This window comes from Macaca mulatta, chromosome 6 (assembly GCF_049350105.2).
Source record: "Macaca mulatta isolate MMU2019108-1 chromosome 6, T2T-MMU8v2.0, whole genome shotgun sequence".
Lineage (NCBI taxonomy): Eukaryota > Metazoa > Chordata > Mammalia > Primates > Cercopithecidae > Macaca > Macaca mulatta.
This window is the reverse complement of record NC_133411.1, coordinates 63,251,702-63,267,124: the sequence shown is the minus strand read 5'-3', so window position 1 is coordinate 63,267,124 and position 15,423 is coordinate 63,251,702. Positions and strand designations below refer to the sequence as shown.

Here is a 15,423-nt window from a genome sequence, read left to right as displayed (position 1 = left end):
AGTAGAATAAAGGAAATGGAAGTGGTTAGAGATATTTAGGAGGGAGAGGAAGATGTGGAGATGTGCCATTGATTTTAGACTGTTCTTTTGGGAAGATGGGCCCTGAATGAAAGACACAAAATCATAGGGACAGTGTAGAAACATAAAACTATCTTGGTTGATGGAGATTTAAAGGGGATGGTAAGAGAATACTATGGGAGACAGGTTTAAAAAGGTTGAATCACTCTGATTTAGATAATTATTAGCTTTGAACTTCATAAGTATTGTTTTACTCCTCCAAACATCATTTTTATTTCTTTGATAATTTATCATATCCTAGAATCTGAGTAAATAATACATTATAAATAATCTCAGTTTTAGGATTAGGCCACACTTGGCTTAGCTGTTGACTTCATGAAAGGTTAAGAATTGGCATAAATGGCTCAAAGGTCAGGATAAGGAATTGAAATGAAACAAAACAATATGGCTATCTTGTGTGGATCAAATGGGCAGACACATCTCTGCATTTAATTCAGAAGAATTAATTTAGAACTCCTCTATTGTCTGCTTCTCTCAGTGATGTAAGTTAACCTAGCATTTGCTGGCGTTAGAGACTTGCCTGCATTCCCAGTATTAATGGCTAAGTTTCAGCTTACACTGCTTCTGAAGATCAGCTTTTAATCTGTGCCCAGTATTCTGAATATTCCTAGCAAACTCATTTTCTGTCATCACTGGCAAGAGCCAGGATTTGGGTGGCCATAAACTATGATGATTATGACTAGGAAGACTCACAAAACATACTACCTGCTTTTGGAAAATAGTCGAGTGCCAGCTGATAGCTGAGATGTGGAAGAACAGCTGATACCTGAGATGTGGAAGTTTCAACTGCTAAAACTGTGGTTGATTAATATACTTGATATGTTTTCAAGAATCAAAGATTAATTCCAAAATGAAATGTTAGATAAGTTCTTTCTGGCTACTAATCTGTGAGGAAATACTGGGACCCCTTCCTGGCGTAAGGAGGCAATGTATACTGAAATGGAAAGGGCTCTTCTGTTGGCAGTCAGGGATAACCCTAAGCAAAATTGTAAAGGAATGGCATTCCTGGAACCTCTCCTGTGACCTGTTCTCAGAAAAGAATCTGATTAATTCATTCACATTAAGGACTATAATTAGAACTGTATTTTTATGGGGCTTAACGTGTAAACTAAGGGCATTTACTGTTTACCCAAGGCAGCACCTTCCACTAAAATTTATTGACCACTTACTTTGTTTAGGTCACTCTGGTGATAGGAGGTTTCTGTTCAGCAATTAAGAAATCCTCCTTACCTTGTAGAGTTCAGAGTCTCATTGTCAAAGTTATAACATTCTAATTATGGAACTCTAGGAGTCATTGAGCCAGAATAAGGAAAGGATTTTAGGTATCAGATTCTTGAAATCCCTTTCAGGAAGCAACCATTTATTTTACTTATGGTAAGACTTACCCTGAAGACAGTTGATCCTCATTAAATGGAAATGTTTGAATCCTTTATAAAATTGTTTATATAAATTTAAGGTGAAGTAGAGAAACTAGTAATGTATTTCAAGTCAAGCTTTGCTACTTATATTCTCTCCACACAGATTAGCAAACCCACTGTTCAGACTATTCTGTGTTTAAGTGGTTTTTGTTGTTGTTGTTGTTGTTTTTAATTATTATTTTTTTGAGATGGAGTCTTGCTGTGTCGCGCCGAGGCTGGAGTGCAGTGGCGCCATCTTGGCTCACTGCAGCCTCCACCTCCCAGGTTCAAGCGATTCTTCCGCCTCAGTCTGCCAAGTAGCTGGGGATTATAGGCGCCTGCCACCACTCCTGGCTAATTTTTGGTATTTTTAGTAGATACGGGGTTTCACCATATTGGCCAGGCTGGTCTCGAACTCCTGACCTCAAATGATTCACCTGCCTCTGCCTCCCAAAGTGCTGGGATTACAGGAGTTGAGCCACAGTGCCTGGCCTTAGCTGTTTATTTTGGTCTCAGGTATCTAGAGTCTTACTGTCTTTTTTAATAGCAAATGTTACTATTTATAATGTTGCCATTCAGTATTCTTTGAATTCTCAGGATACTGGTTTGTTAACTTGTAAAGCATCAGAAACCTTTTTATACTTTTAAATTAGTGACTAAGAGTCCCATCGCACCCCTTGGGCCTCCAGCAGAGGTCACCTGGAAGGCAGGACTGGTATATCCTGTTAGCTAAATCCCTGCCCTCTGTATCCTCTAGCAATCCTCCCTGAAATGATTTTACCCTTTTTAATATGATGGATGTCTTTGATTCAAAGGAATATTTGAGAAAAATGAAGACTCTGTCAGGTAAAAGTACTTATACACAGGAGTTTCTGATTGGGGAAGTATGTATGTATGTATTTATCGAGATAGAGTCTTGCTCTTGTTGCCCAAGCTGGAGTGCAATGGCACAATCTCGGCTCGCTGCAACCTCCGCCTCCCAGGTTCAAGCGATTCTCTTGCCTTAGCCTCCCAAGTAGCTGGGATTACAGGCACCTTCTTCGATGCCTGGTTGTTTTTTTGTAATTTTTGTAGAGACAGGGTTTACCATGTTGGCCAGGCTGGTCTCGAACTCCTGACTTCGGGTGATCCACCCGCCTTGGGCTCCCAAAGTGCTGGGATTACAGGCATGAGCCACCATGCCCAGCCGGAAGTTTGTTTTTTGGACAAGCCATAGTTTTTGTCCTCCAGGATATATCTCTTTGTACTTTTTAAAACTCTGTTTATTTGAATACAAGAAAAAAAAATACGATCTTGTTATTTTAGGTAAGCAATGATATGTTTTTGGCCCAGCCATGGCTTTGTGAGTAATGTTCACCATTGATAAGACACCTTTTTTGTGGTTTAGAATTGGATATCTGAAGTTGACTCCATTGTAAAGAAAAAAGGGGCTGGGACAGTTTTTAAAACAAAGATCTTTTTGTGATTTACCATTTCCTTCTTCCCCACTATGTTTCGTTTTGTTTAAAGTGCCTGCTTGCTACTTTAACATGTTATTTTTCTGTTTCTTTTTCAGATGATTCTTGGAGAAACCCTGTCTGTTTACTGTAACCTTTTGCACTCAAATTCCTTTATCAGGAATAACTACATAGCCACTATTTACAAAGCCATTGGAACCTTTTTATTTGGTGCAGCTGCTAGTCAGTCCCTGACTGACATTGCCAAGTATTCAATAGGCAGACTGCGGCCTCACTTCTTGGATGTTTGTGATCCAGATTGGTCAAAAATCAACTGCAGCGATGGTTACATTGAAAACTACATATGTCGAGGGAATGCAGAAAAAGTTAAGGAAGGCAGGTGAGTGTTAAATCGCTAATGCTTGTTTAATCTTGTATATTCTTGGAATAGAAGGTTTCAGTGACTGGAAGATAAGCCATGCACTGGCTTAAAAAGAGAAGTTAGTGTTATCACTGGGAGGTGAATTTTGATCTTGTTTGAATTGTTCTCTCTCCTCATGCCTTATTCCTTTTTTATTGCTGTCTTCCATTTAAGAGTTTTTTACTGCAGTTCTTTTTTTCATCGCCAGCATATAAGAATGTTAAATGAACCTTATAGATCGTTTAGGGTCAGCAAACTTTTTCTTAAGATGCCAGATAGCAAATATATATATATATATATATATATATATATATATATATATATATATAATTTTTTTTTTTAACATTTTTATATTATTATTTTGTAGAGACTAGGTCTCACTATGTTGCCCAGGCTAGTGTCAAACTCCTGGGCTCAAGTGGTCCTTCCACCTTGGCCTCCCAAAGTGCTGGGGTTGCAGGCATGAGCCACCACACCCAGCCAATAGTAAATATTTTAGGCTCTGTGGGCCATGTAGTCTCTTTCACAACTATGGAACTCTGCTGTTAATAGCAAGAAAGCAGTCATAGATAATACTTAAATGAATAATGTGGCTATCTTCCAATAAACTTTACAAAAACATACTGCCCCAGGGTTCATAGTTTGCTGAACCCTGATCTAGTCCCACCATTATTTATGAAGCTCTGCTAGATCTTAGTATTCTTAGATTATTATTATTTTTTAGATTTTTTTTTTAATAAGGTAACTTGGTTCAGATTGTGACAGGTCTGGCTCATCAGGTTGCCATCTTATAACATCCTTATTGGGCTCCTTTTGCATGCTGGGGCACCATTTGACATGAATGAAATAGAATGTTTAGAACTCAGAAGATCCAACTTTTTAAATTTATAGATGAGGTAAAAATAGAGGACTGAGAACACTAAGTAAAGCCACTAATTAGTAGCAGAGCCAATTCCTCATCTCAAGTTTCAAAATTGTCAGCCTTTTTATATATTAAGTTTAATTTCCTTTAATTGTTCAAAGTACTAATACTTTCTTGGGTAAAACATCCTTTGTTTGTTTGATTTTTTTTAGATACGATTTCCAGATAGTTCATTGTCTTTGTTGTTTTTCTTGTAAGCAACGTGGGCCTGCTAGTAGCTTCAATTTTTTTTTTTTTTTTTTTTTTTTTGAGACGGAGTCTTGCTCTGTCACCCAAGCTGGAGTGTAGTGGCACCATCTCGGCTCACTGCAGCCTCCACCTCCCGGGTTCAAGTGATTGTCCTGCCTCAGCCTCCTGAGTGGCTGGGACTACAGGCACGCGCCACCATGCCCTGCTAATTTTTGTATTTTTAGTAGAGATGGGGTTTTACCATGTTTTCCAGGCTGGTCTCAAACTCCTGACCTTAGGTGATCTGCCTGCCTTGGGCTTCCAAAGTGCAGAAATTACAGGCATGAGCCATGGTGCCCAGCCAGTAGCTTCAATTTTTTGTATTTAGTGGGGATGAAAAAAAAAATCTTATTTAACTAGAGTATATACTATGCTGTTTGCTTGGGGGTTAGCAGTGAACCAGACATCTATGGTCCCCATCTTCATGGACCTTAGTCTGACAGGGAAGATTTACATTAAACAAATGATGAGAATGGAAGAGAACTTGCTTGATGATAATGAGATCAAAGAAGAGAAAGATCAAGCTGTTAAATGGCAAGCTTTGAGGTGTTGAGGAGGACTGATAGGGGTGTAAAGTCTTAATGAAGGAGGGAAAAGTGACTGAAGAGATAGACAGTTGAGAAATAGTTGGTAGAAGGTGATATTATTGATTTGAGCTCAGGTGAACAAGCATTTTTGTAAGAGGGGTAGAGGAAGCATGGTCCAGAAATGACTTTGATGAATGAAGAAAACACCAACATCAATACTGGACTTGTAAGGTATATGGGCTATGGAGATCTCATTCCCTGCAGGGGCGAGCAGTATCCTAGGGAAAGCTTCTTTGATTGAATGACTAGAAGGTACAGAGAGCCTTCAGGGAACAGTTTGGAGACACAGAGAAAGATAGAGGAATTTAACAGTAGAGCCAGAATTCTAGAGTGTTCAGTGGAGGAGTAGGAACAGAGGGGATGAACAAATGCCTTGGGTGGAGGAGAGGAAGCCTATTGAAAATGAGACTGAAATTTAGAACAAATTATAAAGAAGAACAAATGGCTGGGTAAAAACATACCATGTAAAACAAAATCTGATACAAGCTTATCTGACCTGTGGCCCACATGTGACCCAGGATGGCTTTGAGATGGAGACACAAATTCATAAACTTTCTTAAAACATTATGATTTTTGTTTGTTTGTTTATCATCAGCTATTGTTAGTGCATTTTATGCTTGGCCGAAGACGGTTCTTCTTCCAGTATGCTGCAGGGAAGCCAAAAGATTGGACACCCTGATTTAATAGAATAAAATTATCATGATTTCTTCTTCCATCTATAGCTTAACCATATAGCCTTTAAAAAATGCCATACCTATTTATGAATGCAATGATAAAACCGGCTATAGGATTACGGCTGGCATGGTGGCTCATGCCTGCAATCCCAGCACTTTGGGAGGCAGAGGTGGGCAGATCACTTGACATCAAGAGTTCAAGACCAGTCTGGCCAACATGGTGAAACCCCGTCTCTACTAAAAATACAAAAAGTAGACAGGCATGGTGGCTGCATGCCTGTAATCCCAGCTACTCGGGAGGCTGAGGCAGGAGAATCGCTTGAACCCGGGAGAGGAAGTTGCAGTGAGCCAAGATAGTGCCACTGCACTCCATCCTGGGCAACAGAGCAAGAATCCGTCTCAAGAAAAAAAAAAAAATCTGTGCCTTCACAGATCTAGCTTTAGGGCTGAGGCAGGAGAATCGCTTGAAGCCGGGAGGCAGAGGTTGCAGCGAGCAGAGATTGCGCCACTGCACTCCAGCCTGTGTGACAGGGTGAGACTCCATCTCAAAAAACAACAACAACAACAACAACAATAAAAAACCACCCCCCACACACAAAAAAACACTTATAGGATTTAAATCACAAAAGAAAAAATAGAATAGATACTAGTTGAACTACTCTTTTAAATAGCTTTTTTGAGGTATAATTCACATAACATAAAATTTGGCCATTTTAAGTGTACAATTGAATAAACCGAATAAATTGTATTTGTAAAGTTATTTACCGGTACAGTCAAGTTTTCAGATATTTGAAAAGCTTGTCCCTGAGTGTTTACAGTCAATTCACACTCCCATCTGCAAACCCAGGGTCAAGTTTCTGCCCCTATAGTTTTGTGTTTTCTAGAATATTATATAAAAGGAATCATACAGTGAGTACTTTGTTGTGTCTGCCTTCTTTCACTTAACATGTTAGTTTTGCAATTCATCCACTTTGTTCCTTTTTCTCCCCCTGAGGTATATTCGATTGTATGGATATAACACAGTTTACTTATCCATTCATACAAATATTGATGGACATTTGGGTTGCCTCCAAGTTTTGGCTTTTAAAAATAAAGCTGTTTTGGCCAGGTGTGGTGGCTCACGCCTGTAATGCCAGCACTTTGGGAGGCCAAGGCCGGGTGGATCACTTGAGGTCAGGATTTCAAGACCAGCCTGGCCAACATGGTGAAACCCTGTCTCTACTAAAAATACAGAAATTAGCCAGGTGTAATCCCAGCTATTCGGGAGGCTGAGAGGCTGAGGCACAAGAATCACTTGAACCTGTGAGGTGGACGTTGCAGTTAGCCTAGATTGTGCCAGCCTGGGTGACAGAACAAGAAGACTCTTTCTCAAAAAAATAAAAAAAGCAAAAAACAAAAAAGATGTTCTGAACATTGTGTACCAGTACAGTAATATATACTTTTATTTTTCTTGAACAAATATCTAGGAGTAGAAGTGCTGGACTATATAGCATGTGTGTAGTTACCGTTCTAAGAAACTGCCAATCTTTTACACAGTGGTTGTACCATTTTGCATTCTCTCCAGCAATGCATGAGAATCCCAGTTAACTTCACATCCTTGCCATTTGTTAATGGCCAGTTTTGTTAATTTAGCCATTCTAGAGGTTTTTGTTACGGTATCTCAGTGTGGTTTTAATTTGTATTTCCTTAATGACCAGTGTTGCTGAACATCTTTTTGTGTGTTTGTCCATTCAGCTATTGTCATTTTTGAAATGTTAACTCTTTTACCCATTAAAAAAAAAAAATGAGTTGCTTGCCTGAGTTGTAAGAGTTCTTTATATATTCTGAATAGAAGTCCTTTGTTAGATATATGTTTTGAAAATATTTTCTCTCAATCTGTGGCTTGCTATTTATTTTCTTATTTATTTATTTATTTATTTGTTTGTTCGTTTGTTTGAGGGACAGGGTCTTGCTTTGTTTGTTGTCCAGGCTGTTTTTGAACTCCTGTGCTCAAGCGACCCTCTTGCCTCGGCCTTCCAAAGCCAAAGTGCTGGGATTATAAGCATGAGCCACCATGCCTAATCAACTTTTTCTTTTCTTTCTTTTTTTTTTTTTTTTTTTTGAGATGGAGTCTCACTCTGTTACCTAGGCTGGAGTGCAATGGCACAATCTTGACTCACTGCAACCTCATGCCTCAGCCTCTTGAGTAGCTGAGATTACAGGTGTGTGCCACCACGCCCAGCTACTTTTTGTATTTTTAGTAGAGATGAGTTTCACCATGTCGGCCAGGCTGGTCTTGAACTCTTGACCTCAAGTGATCTCACCTCACCCTCCCAAAGTGCTAGGATTACACGCGTCAGCCACTGGTCCTGGCCCAACTTTTTCTTTTTCTTTTTTATCTTACTTTAAGTTCTAGGATACAGGTGCAGAACGTGCAAGTTTGTTACATAGGTATATATGTGCCATGGTGGTTTGCTGCACCTATCAACCCGTTCATCTAGTTTTTAAGCCACACATGCATTAGGTGTTTGTCCTAATGCTCTCCCCCGACCTAACCCCGCACCCCCTGACAGGCCCCGGCATGTAATGTTCCCCTCCCTCTGTCCATGTGTTCTCATTGTACAACTCCCGCTTATGAATGAGAACATGTGGCGTTTGGTTTTCTATTCCCGTGTTAGTTTGCTGAGAATGATGGTTTCTAGCTTCATGCTTGTCCCTGGAAAAGACATGAACTCATTCTTTTTTATGGCTTTCTTTTCTTTATTTTTGTTTTTGTTTTGTTTTGTTTTTTGAGATAGAGTCTTGCTGTGTCCCCCAGGCTGGAGTGTAGTGGCGTGATCTCGGCTCACTGCAAGCTCCGCCTCCCAGGTTCATGCCATTCTCCTGCTTCAGCCTCCCGAGTAGCTGGGACTGCAGGTGCCCGTCGCCACGCCTGGCTAATTTTTTTGTATTTTTTTTAATAGAGACGGGGTTTCACCGTGTTAGCCAGGATGGTCTCGATCTCCTGACCTCGTGATCTGCCCGCCTGGCCTCCAAAAGTGCTGGGATTACAGGCATGAGCCACCGCGCCCGGCCGGCTGCTTTATTTTCTTAATGGTGGTTTTTGAAGCTTAGAAGTCTTAAATTTGATGGAATCTAATTTATCATTTTTTTCTTTTATGGTTTGTGCTTTCTGTGTCCTAAGAAATCTTTACTTGCCTCAATGTTCCAGTAAGTTTTTTGTTTATTGTTGTGATCCATTTGAATTATTTTTTTGTGTATAATGTGACAAAAAGGGTCAATATCTACTTTTTCTCCATTGAATATCTGGTTGTTCCAACATTATTGACCAAAAAAACCCATTTTCACATTGAATTACGTTGGCATTTTTGTTGAAAATGAATCGACCATATACATGTGCATCTATTTCTGGACACTTAATCTACTTCATTGCTCTGTATGCCTCTCATGTGAATACCATACTGCAACTTTGTAATAGGTTTTAAAATGAGGTGTATTGGGAAGGTTTTAACTTTGTCCTTCTTTTTAAAGCTTGCTTTGTCTATTGTAAGTTCTCTGTGTTTTCTTTGAAAGGGCAGAATTTTTATTGAGATTGCTTCAAATATATAGATCAATTTTTGAAGAATTGCCATCTTAATATTGGGGCTTCCAATCCATGAATATGTATCTCTCCATTAACTTAGGTTTTCTTTAGTTTCTCATGCCAGTATTTTTTAGTTTTTAGGGTCTGGGACTTGCATACGTTTTGTTAAGTATATTACTAATTTAATGCCATTGTGAGTTTTTTTTAAAATCAATTTCCAATTGTTTTGAGCATGTAGAAGTACACTTGGTTTTTATATTAATCGTGTATCCTGCAATCTTGCTAATTTAATTTATTACTTGGAGTAATTTTATAGATTCCTGAAGGTTTTTTGCTTTCCCATTCATGTTGTGTGTGAATAAAGAGAGCTGTACTTCTTTTCTCTTCTATATTGCCTTTGATTTCTTTTCCTTCCCTTATTACACTGGCTAAGACCTCCAATACAAGGTTGAAAGAAGGGGTGAGAGCAGATTGCTTGTCTTCTTCCTGACCTTAGGAAAGAAGCACTCGGCCTTTCACAAATATGTTACTTGTGTGTTTTATTATTTTTTTTTGTAGATGCTTTTTGTTAGATTTTTATCATGAATGGGTATTGGATTTTGTGACATGCTTTTTCTGTTTGTTAAGATGGCTATATTGTTTTTCCTCTTTATTCTCTAATGTAATATATTGTGTTAGTTTTTGAATATCAAAGCAACTTTTTATCCCTGGGGTATAACTTGGTCATGGAGTATTATACTTTTTATATTAATTGGTTTTGGTTTGCTAATATTTTGTTAAGGATTTTTATATCTATGTTCATAAGTTATTGGTCTGTAGTTTTCTTGTAAAGTTTTTGTCTAGCTTTGGTGTCAAAAGTTTGGTATTAAGTGTTAGTCAAATTCATCAGTGAAGCCATTTGGGCCTAGAAGTTTATTTGTGGGAAGGTTTTAAGTTTAATTTTATTTTTTTAAACTGAGACAGGGTCTCACTTTGTCACCTAGGCTGGAGTGCAGTGGTGTGATCTTGGCTCACTGAAACCTTGACCTCCTGGCTCAAGTGATCTTCCCATCTTAGCTTCCCGAGTAGCTGAGACTACAGGTGTGCGCCACCACGCCTAGCTAATTTTTGTTGTTGTTGTAGTATTTTTTGTAGAGACAGGGTTTCACCATGTTGCCCAGGCTGGTCTCGAACTCCTGGTCTCAACTGATCTACCCACCTTGGCCTTCCAAAGTGCTGGGACTACAGGCATGAACCACCACTCCCAGCCTATTTTTAAAATTTTTTTAAAAAAATTATATTCATTCATTCATTTATTTAATTAATTAGAGATGGGGTCTTGTTCTGTTGTCCAGGCTGGAGTGCAGTGGCCCAGTCATAGCTTATGGTAGCCTTGAACTCCTGAGCTCAAGTGATCCTCCAGCCTGAGGCTCCTTCTTAGCTGGGACTAAGGTACATGCCTTCAGGCTCGAATAATCTTTGTGGGAAGGTTTTAAATATGATTTCAAGTTTTTAAATAGATATAGAACTATTCAGGTTATCTGTGTTTTCTCTATGAGCTTTGGTTGTTTGTCTTTTAAGGGATTTGTCCATTTCATGTAAGTTGTCAAATTTATTGGCATCAAGTTGTTTGTCGTGTCATTATACTATCTTTGTATTGTTTGTAGGAACTGCAGAGATAGCCCCTCTTACATTCTTACTATTGATAATTTGTGTCTTATGTCTTTTTTTCTTGACTGATCTGGCTAGAAACTTACCAATTTTATTAACCTTTTGATTAGTTTCAAGGGTTTCTTTTGATGTTATTGATTTTTATCTATTTTTTTGTGTTCAGTTTCATTTATTTTTGCTTTGATTTTTATTTACTTTCTCCTTCCTGCTTTTAGTTTTCTTTTCTTTTTTCTAGTTTCATAAAGTAGATGCTTAGGTTATTAGCTGTGTCACAAATTTTTATATATTGGATCTTTATTTAACTGAAAATATAGTTGATCCTTAAACAATGCAGGGACTGGGGCGCTGACCCGCTGTGCAGTCAAAAATTCACATATAACTTTTGACTCCCCCATAACTTAACTACAAATAGCCTACTGTCGACTGGAAGCCTTAATAATGTAAACAGTCCATTAATGCATATTTTGTATGTCATATTTATTATATACTGTCTTCTTACAATGAAGTGTGGTAGAGAAAAGAAAATGAGAAAACCATAATGAAGACAAAATATTTATCTGCCAGTATGTGGAAATGGATCATCCTAAAGGTCTTCATCCTCATTTTCTTCACTGAGTAGGCTGAGGAGGAGGAGGAAGAGGAGAGGTTGGTCTTGTTGTCTCAGGTGTGACAGAGGTAGAAGGGAGGCAGGAAAGGCAGGCATGCTCAGTGTAGCTGTTATTGAAGAAAATCTGTATGTAAGTGGACCTGCACAGTTCAAACCTGTGTTGTGCAAGGACTAACAATACTTTCTAATTTCCCTTGCATCTTCCTCTTTGATCTATGGGTTGTGTAGGGGATTTTTCATTTATCTTTCTGTCATCGATTTCTAATTTAATTTCATTGTGTTTAGAGAACATACTTTATATGATTAGAATTCTTTCAAATTAGTTGATTCCCATCCCTCTGGGCCCCCACATTTTTCACATACAGTCTGTTCTGAAGAATGTTCCCTGTGCATTTGAAGATCTTGTGTATTTTGCTGTTTTCTGGGTGAAGTGTTCTGTAGAAATCAATTTGGTCAAGTTGATTGATAGTTTACTCAAATCTTATATATCTTTACGGATTTTTTTTTAACCAACATGTTTTATGAGTTATTTTTTGGGGAGCTTGAAATCTCTAACTATAATTGTTGAATTGTCTTTTTGTCCTTTCATTTGTGTAAACTTTGTTTTTTTATCTTGTGGCTGTGCTGTTCAATATGTAACACTTACAAGTGTTGGGTTTTTTTTTTTTTTTTCCCTGCTGTATTGCTCCTTTTTCTGTATCAGTGTATTTCTTTGTGTTTAGAAACATTCTTTGTTTTAAAGTCTATTTTGCCTGATATTAATATATAGTCACTCTAGTTCTCTTATGCTTATTGTTTGGGTTATAAATTTTTCTGTAAGTAAAACTTTCAGCTTATTTGAATCTTTGAATTTAAAGTGTAACTTTTAGTAGTCATATCTTGCTTATTCTTTTGAATCCAGACTGAAAAATCTTTGCCCTTTGATCAAAAGTTTAATGTAATTACCAATATGGCTAGATTTTTCTGCCATTTTGCTATGTGGTTTTTTTTTTTTTTTTTTTTTGAGACAGGGTCTCCTCTGTTGCCCAGACTGGATTGCAGTGGAATGATCTTGGCTCACTGCAGCCTCTGCCTCCTGGGTTCAAGCAACTCTCCCACCTCAGCCTCCCGAGTAGCTGGGATTACAGGCATGCACCACCACGCCCAATTAATTTTTGCATTTTTAGTAGAGACGGGGTTTCACCATGTTGGCCAGTCTGGTCCCGGACTCCTGACCTCAGGTGATCTACCCGCCTTGGCCTCCCTAAGTGCTGGGACTAAGGCATGAGCCACCACGCCCAGCCTTACTATGTATTTTCTATGTTTCGTCTCTTTGTTACTGTTCTTCCTATACTGCTTTCCTTTGTATTAAACAATTTTTTTTTTTAGTGTAGCAATTTAAGTATCCTACTGACACATAATCTGTTTTTTGGTGGTTTCTCTAGGGGTTACAATATACATCTTCATTTATTGTTTTTTTTTTTTAAAGGTTAATACATGACCAAGCTACAGGAAAAAAAGCATATATGTATTAGTTTATTATTTACTTATAACCAAATGAAGAAAGGTGTTTAATTTCAGTGATCATAGATTAACCTGGGAGTTAACGATCTCCTTATTTTCTGGCATAAATATCCAAGCTTTTGCATGCTGACCATTTGTTACTCATTTTCATCCTTTTAGCACTCTTGTAACATAGGCATGGACAATAATATTGTCCCACTTTTATGAATAAAGATCTTGAAGCACAGTAAGGATTAGCATTTTGTTTTTGATTCTAGAAACTTAATAAAATGGAGGTGGGACTTCGGTCTCAGGGTGTTGGTTCTCTGTTTTGTACTATTCCACCAAATGCCATGCCTGCGTCTCTAATATCTCTTGGATCAACCAACATGTTAATAAATTAGGCAGGAAAACTCTAATCTTTTCTCTCAACCAACGAATTTAAGAAAGTCATTGTGGTGGTAAGAGTGTACCTAAAGTCTAGACAGTGTAATGTAAATGAATTTTTTTTTTTTTTTTTTTTGAGATGGAGTCTCGCTCTGTCACCCAGGTTGGAGTGCAGTGGTACAATCTCGGCTCACTGCAACCTCCACCTCCTGGGTTCAACCGATTCTCCTGCCTTAGCATCCCAAGTAGCTGGGACTACAGGCACTTGCCACCACGTCCAGCTAATTTTTGCATTTTTAGTAGAGATGGGGTTTTACCATATTGACCAGGCTGGTCTCGAACTCCTGACCTTGTGATCCACCTGCCTTGGCCTCCCAGAGTGCTGGGATTACAGGCATGAGCCCCCTTGCAAATTATTCACACATATATCATTTCTCTGGTTCAGGTACATAAATCTTATTTTGTTTTAGCTCAGAGTTTTCTTGTGATATTTCTTATTGATGATATTTTTCTTGTACAAGCCATTTTGACAAAATATGAAATACATTATTGATTTAAAATGGTATAAAAATATTTTGTGATATATACATGTCATACTCGTTGACTCTCTCTTCCTGATGTATATAAATTGGCTGCCATGTACTGTTACTTTGCACTTTTGACCTAAGTATACTTAGGCTTTTTACCTATTTAAAATTTCTACAACCATCCACATTGCAAATGTCCACTTACAGTCCTGTGTAAGGGTTGGGAAAGCACCCTCTTTAAAAGCAGAATTAATATTTGGATAACTGAAATTGTAGAGCTGTATATATTAAAAGTAATTATTTAGCTTTTTTTTGTTATTGTTGTCGGAGATGGAGTCTCGCTTTGTCGCCCAGCCTGGAGTGCAGTGGCGTGATCTCTGCTCACCGCAAGCTCTGCTTCCTGAGTTCAAGCAGTACTCCTGCCTCAGCCTACAGAGTAGCTAGGATTACAGGCCTGCACCACCACGGCCAGCTAATTTTTGTATTTGTAGTAGACTGGGTTTCACCATGTTGGCCAGGCTGGTCTTGAACTCCTGACCTCATGATCTGCCCGCCTTAGCCTCCCAAAGTGCTGGGGTTACAGGCATGAGCCACTGCACCAGGCCTGTTTATAGCTTTTAATGATAAGCTCCCTTAGTAAGCTTTGGGGTTCTGAAGCAAGGAGCAAGGAAAATCAAATGTAGAAATGAAGTTTTAGAAAGACTTTGTATCTTCCTAGAAAAATGTAATTTCCATCAGTCTTTCCAGAATGAGTCAGTTGTTGCCAGTTTCAGAGCTGTATAATATTGGCACATAACTGTGGGTATGCATTGCTGTTTTATTGTGGAGTATAGTTTGGCTGGATACATACTTTCCTATTATTTTTCTCTTGAATTTTAAAAGTCAGAAAGCTAAAAATGCAAAAATATCCAGTCTAAATATTGTCTCTAGTTTTTTAGGATTATAGTGTAATCTGCTCTTTTAACTTATTTATCTCTACAGCCTGCCACCATATAAGCTTTTAATTATAAAATTATAATGCTTGACGTTGGGGAGAAAGGAACATAAGCACCCAAAATGAGTCATTTTTGTTGACTGTATAAATGAGTCAGAGTTACATGTAAGGATGAGAATATCCTCCTACAATTTTGGTTTTTGGTCTTGATTTTTTCCCATTGACTCTCTTTTCTCCCCGTCATCTTCTCTTCACTTTTGCACTCTGTCTGCTGTTACTGATATTATGAACCTTTTACTGGACTTCAGTTGTAGTGACCCTTAGGTCCTAAACATAGAACTAAGAGCATAAGTGGACTTTAATAGAATACTTATTAATTTTATTAACTAGAGTTCATAATTTAAAATTAATATACAAGAATTTACTATAAATTAAAAGATGCTGTATACTTGCAATATTAGAACATCCAGTTATTTAGGACTGCCATTACTAATGCCAGTCAGAATATCATTCCTTTAAGATTTTTTTGGG

At 38.1% G+C, this 15,423-nt stretch overlaps 1 protein-coding gene across 4 annotated transcripts in view; it reads left to right on the top strand.

The window, feature by feature from the left end:
- PLPP1 (phospholipid phosphatase 1) overlaps window positions 1-15,423 on the top strand; it is a 105,175-nt gene that overhangs the window by 62,520 nt on the left and 27,232 nt on the right. For all 4 annotated transcript variants that reach the window (XM_015140080.3, XM_015140079.3, XM_078004741.1 and 1 more), the window contains exon 3: window positions 3,031-3,311. In XM_015140080.3, the coding sequence (XP_014995566.1) occupies window positions 3,031-3,311 (281 nt within the window). The remainder of the gene's footprint in view (window positions 1-3,030; window positions 3,312-15,423) is intronic.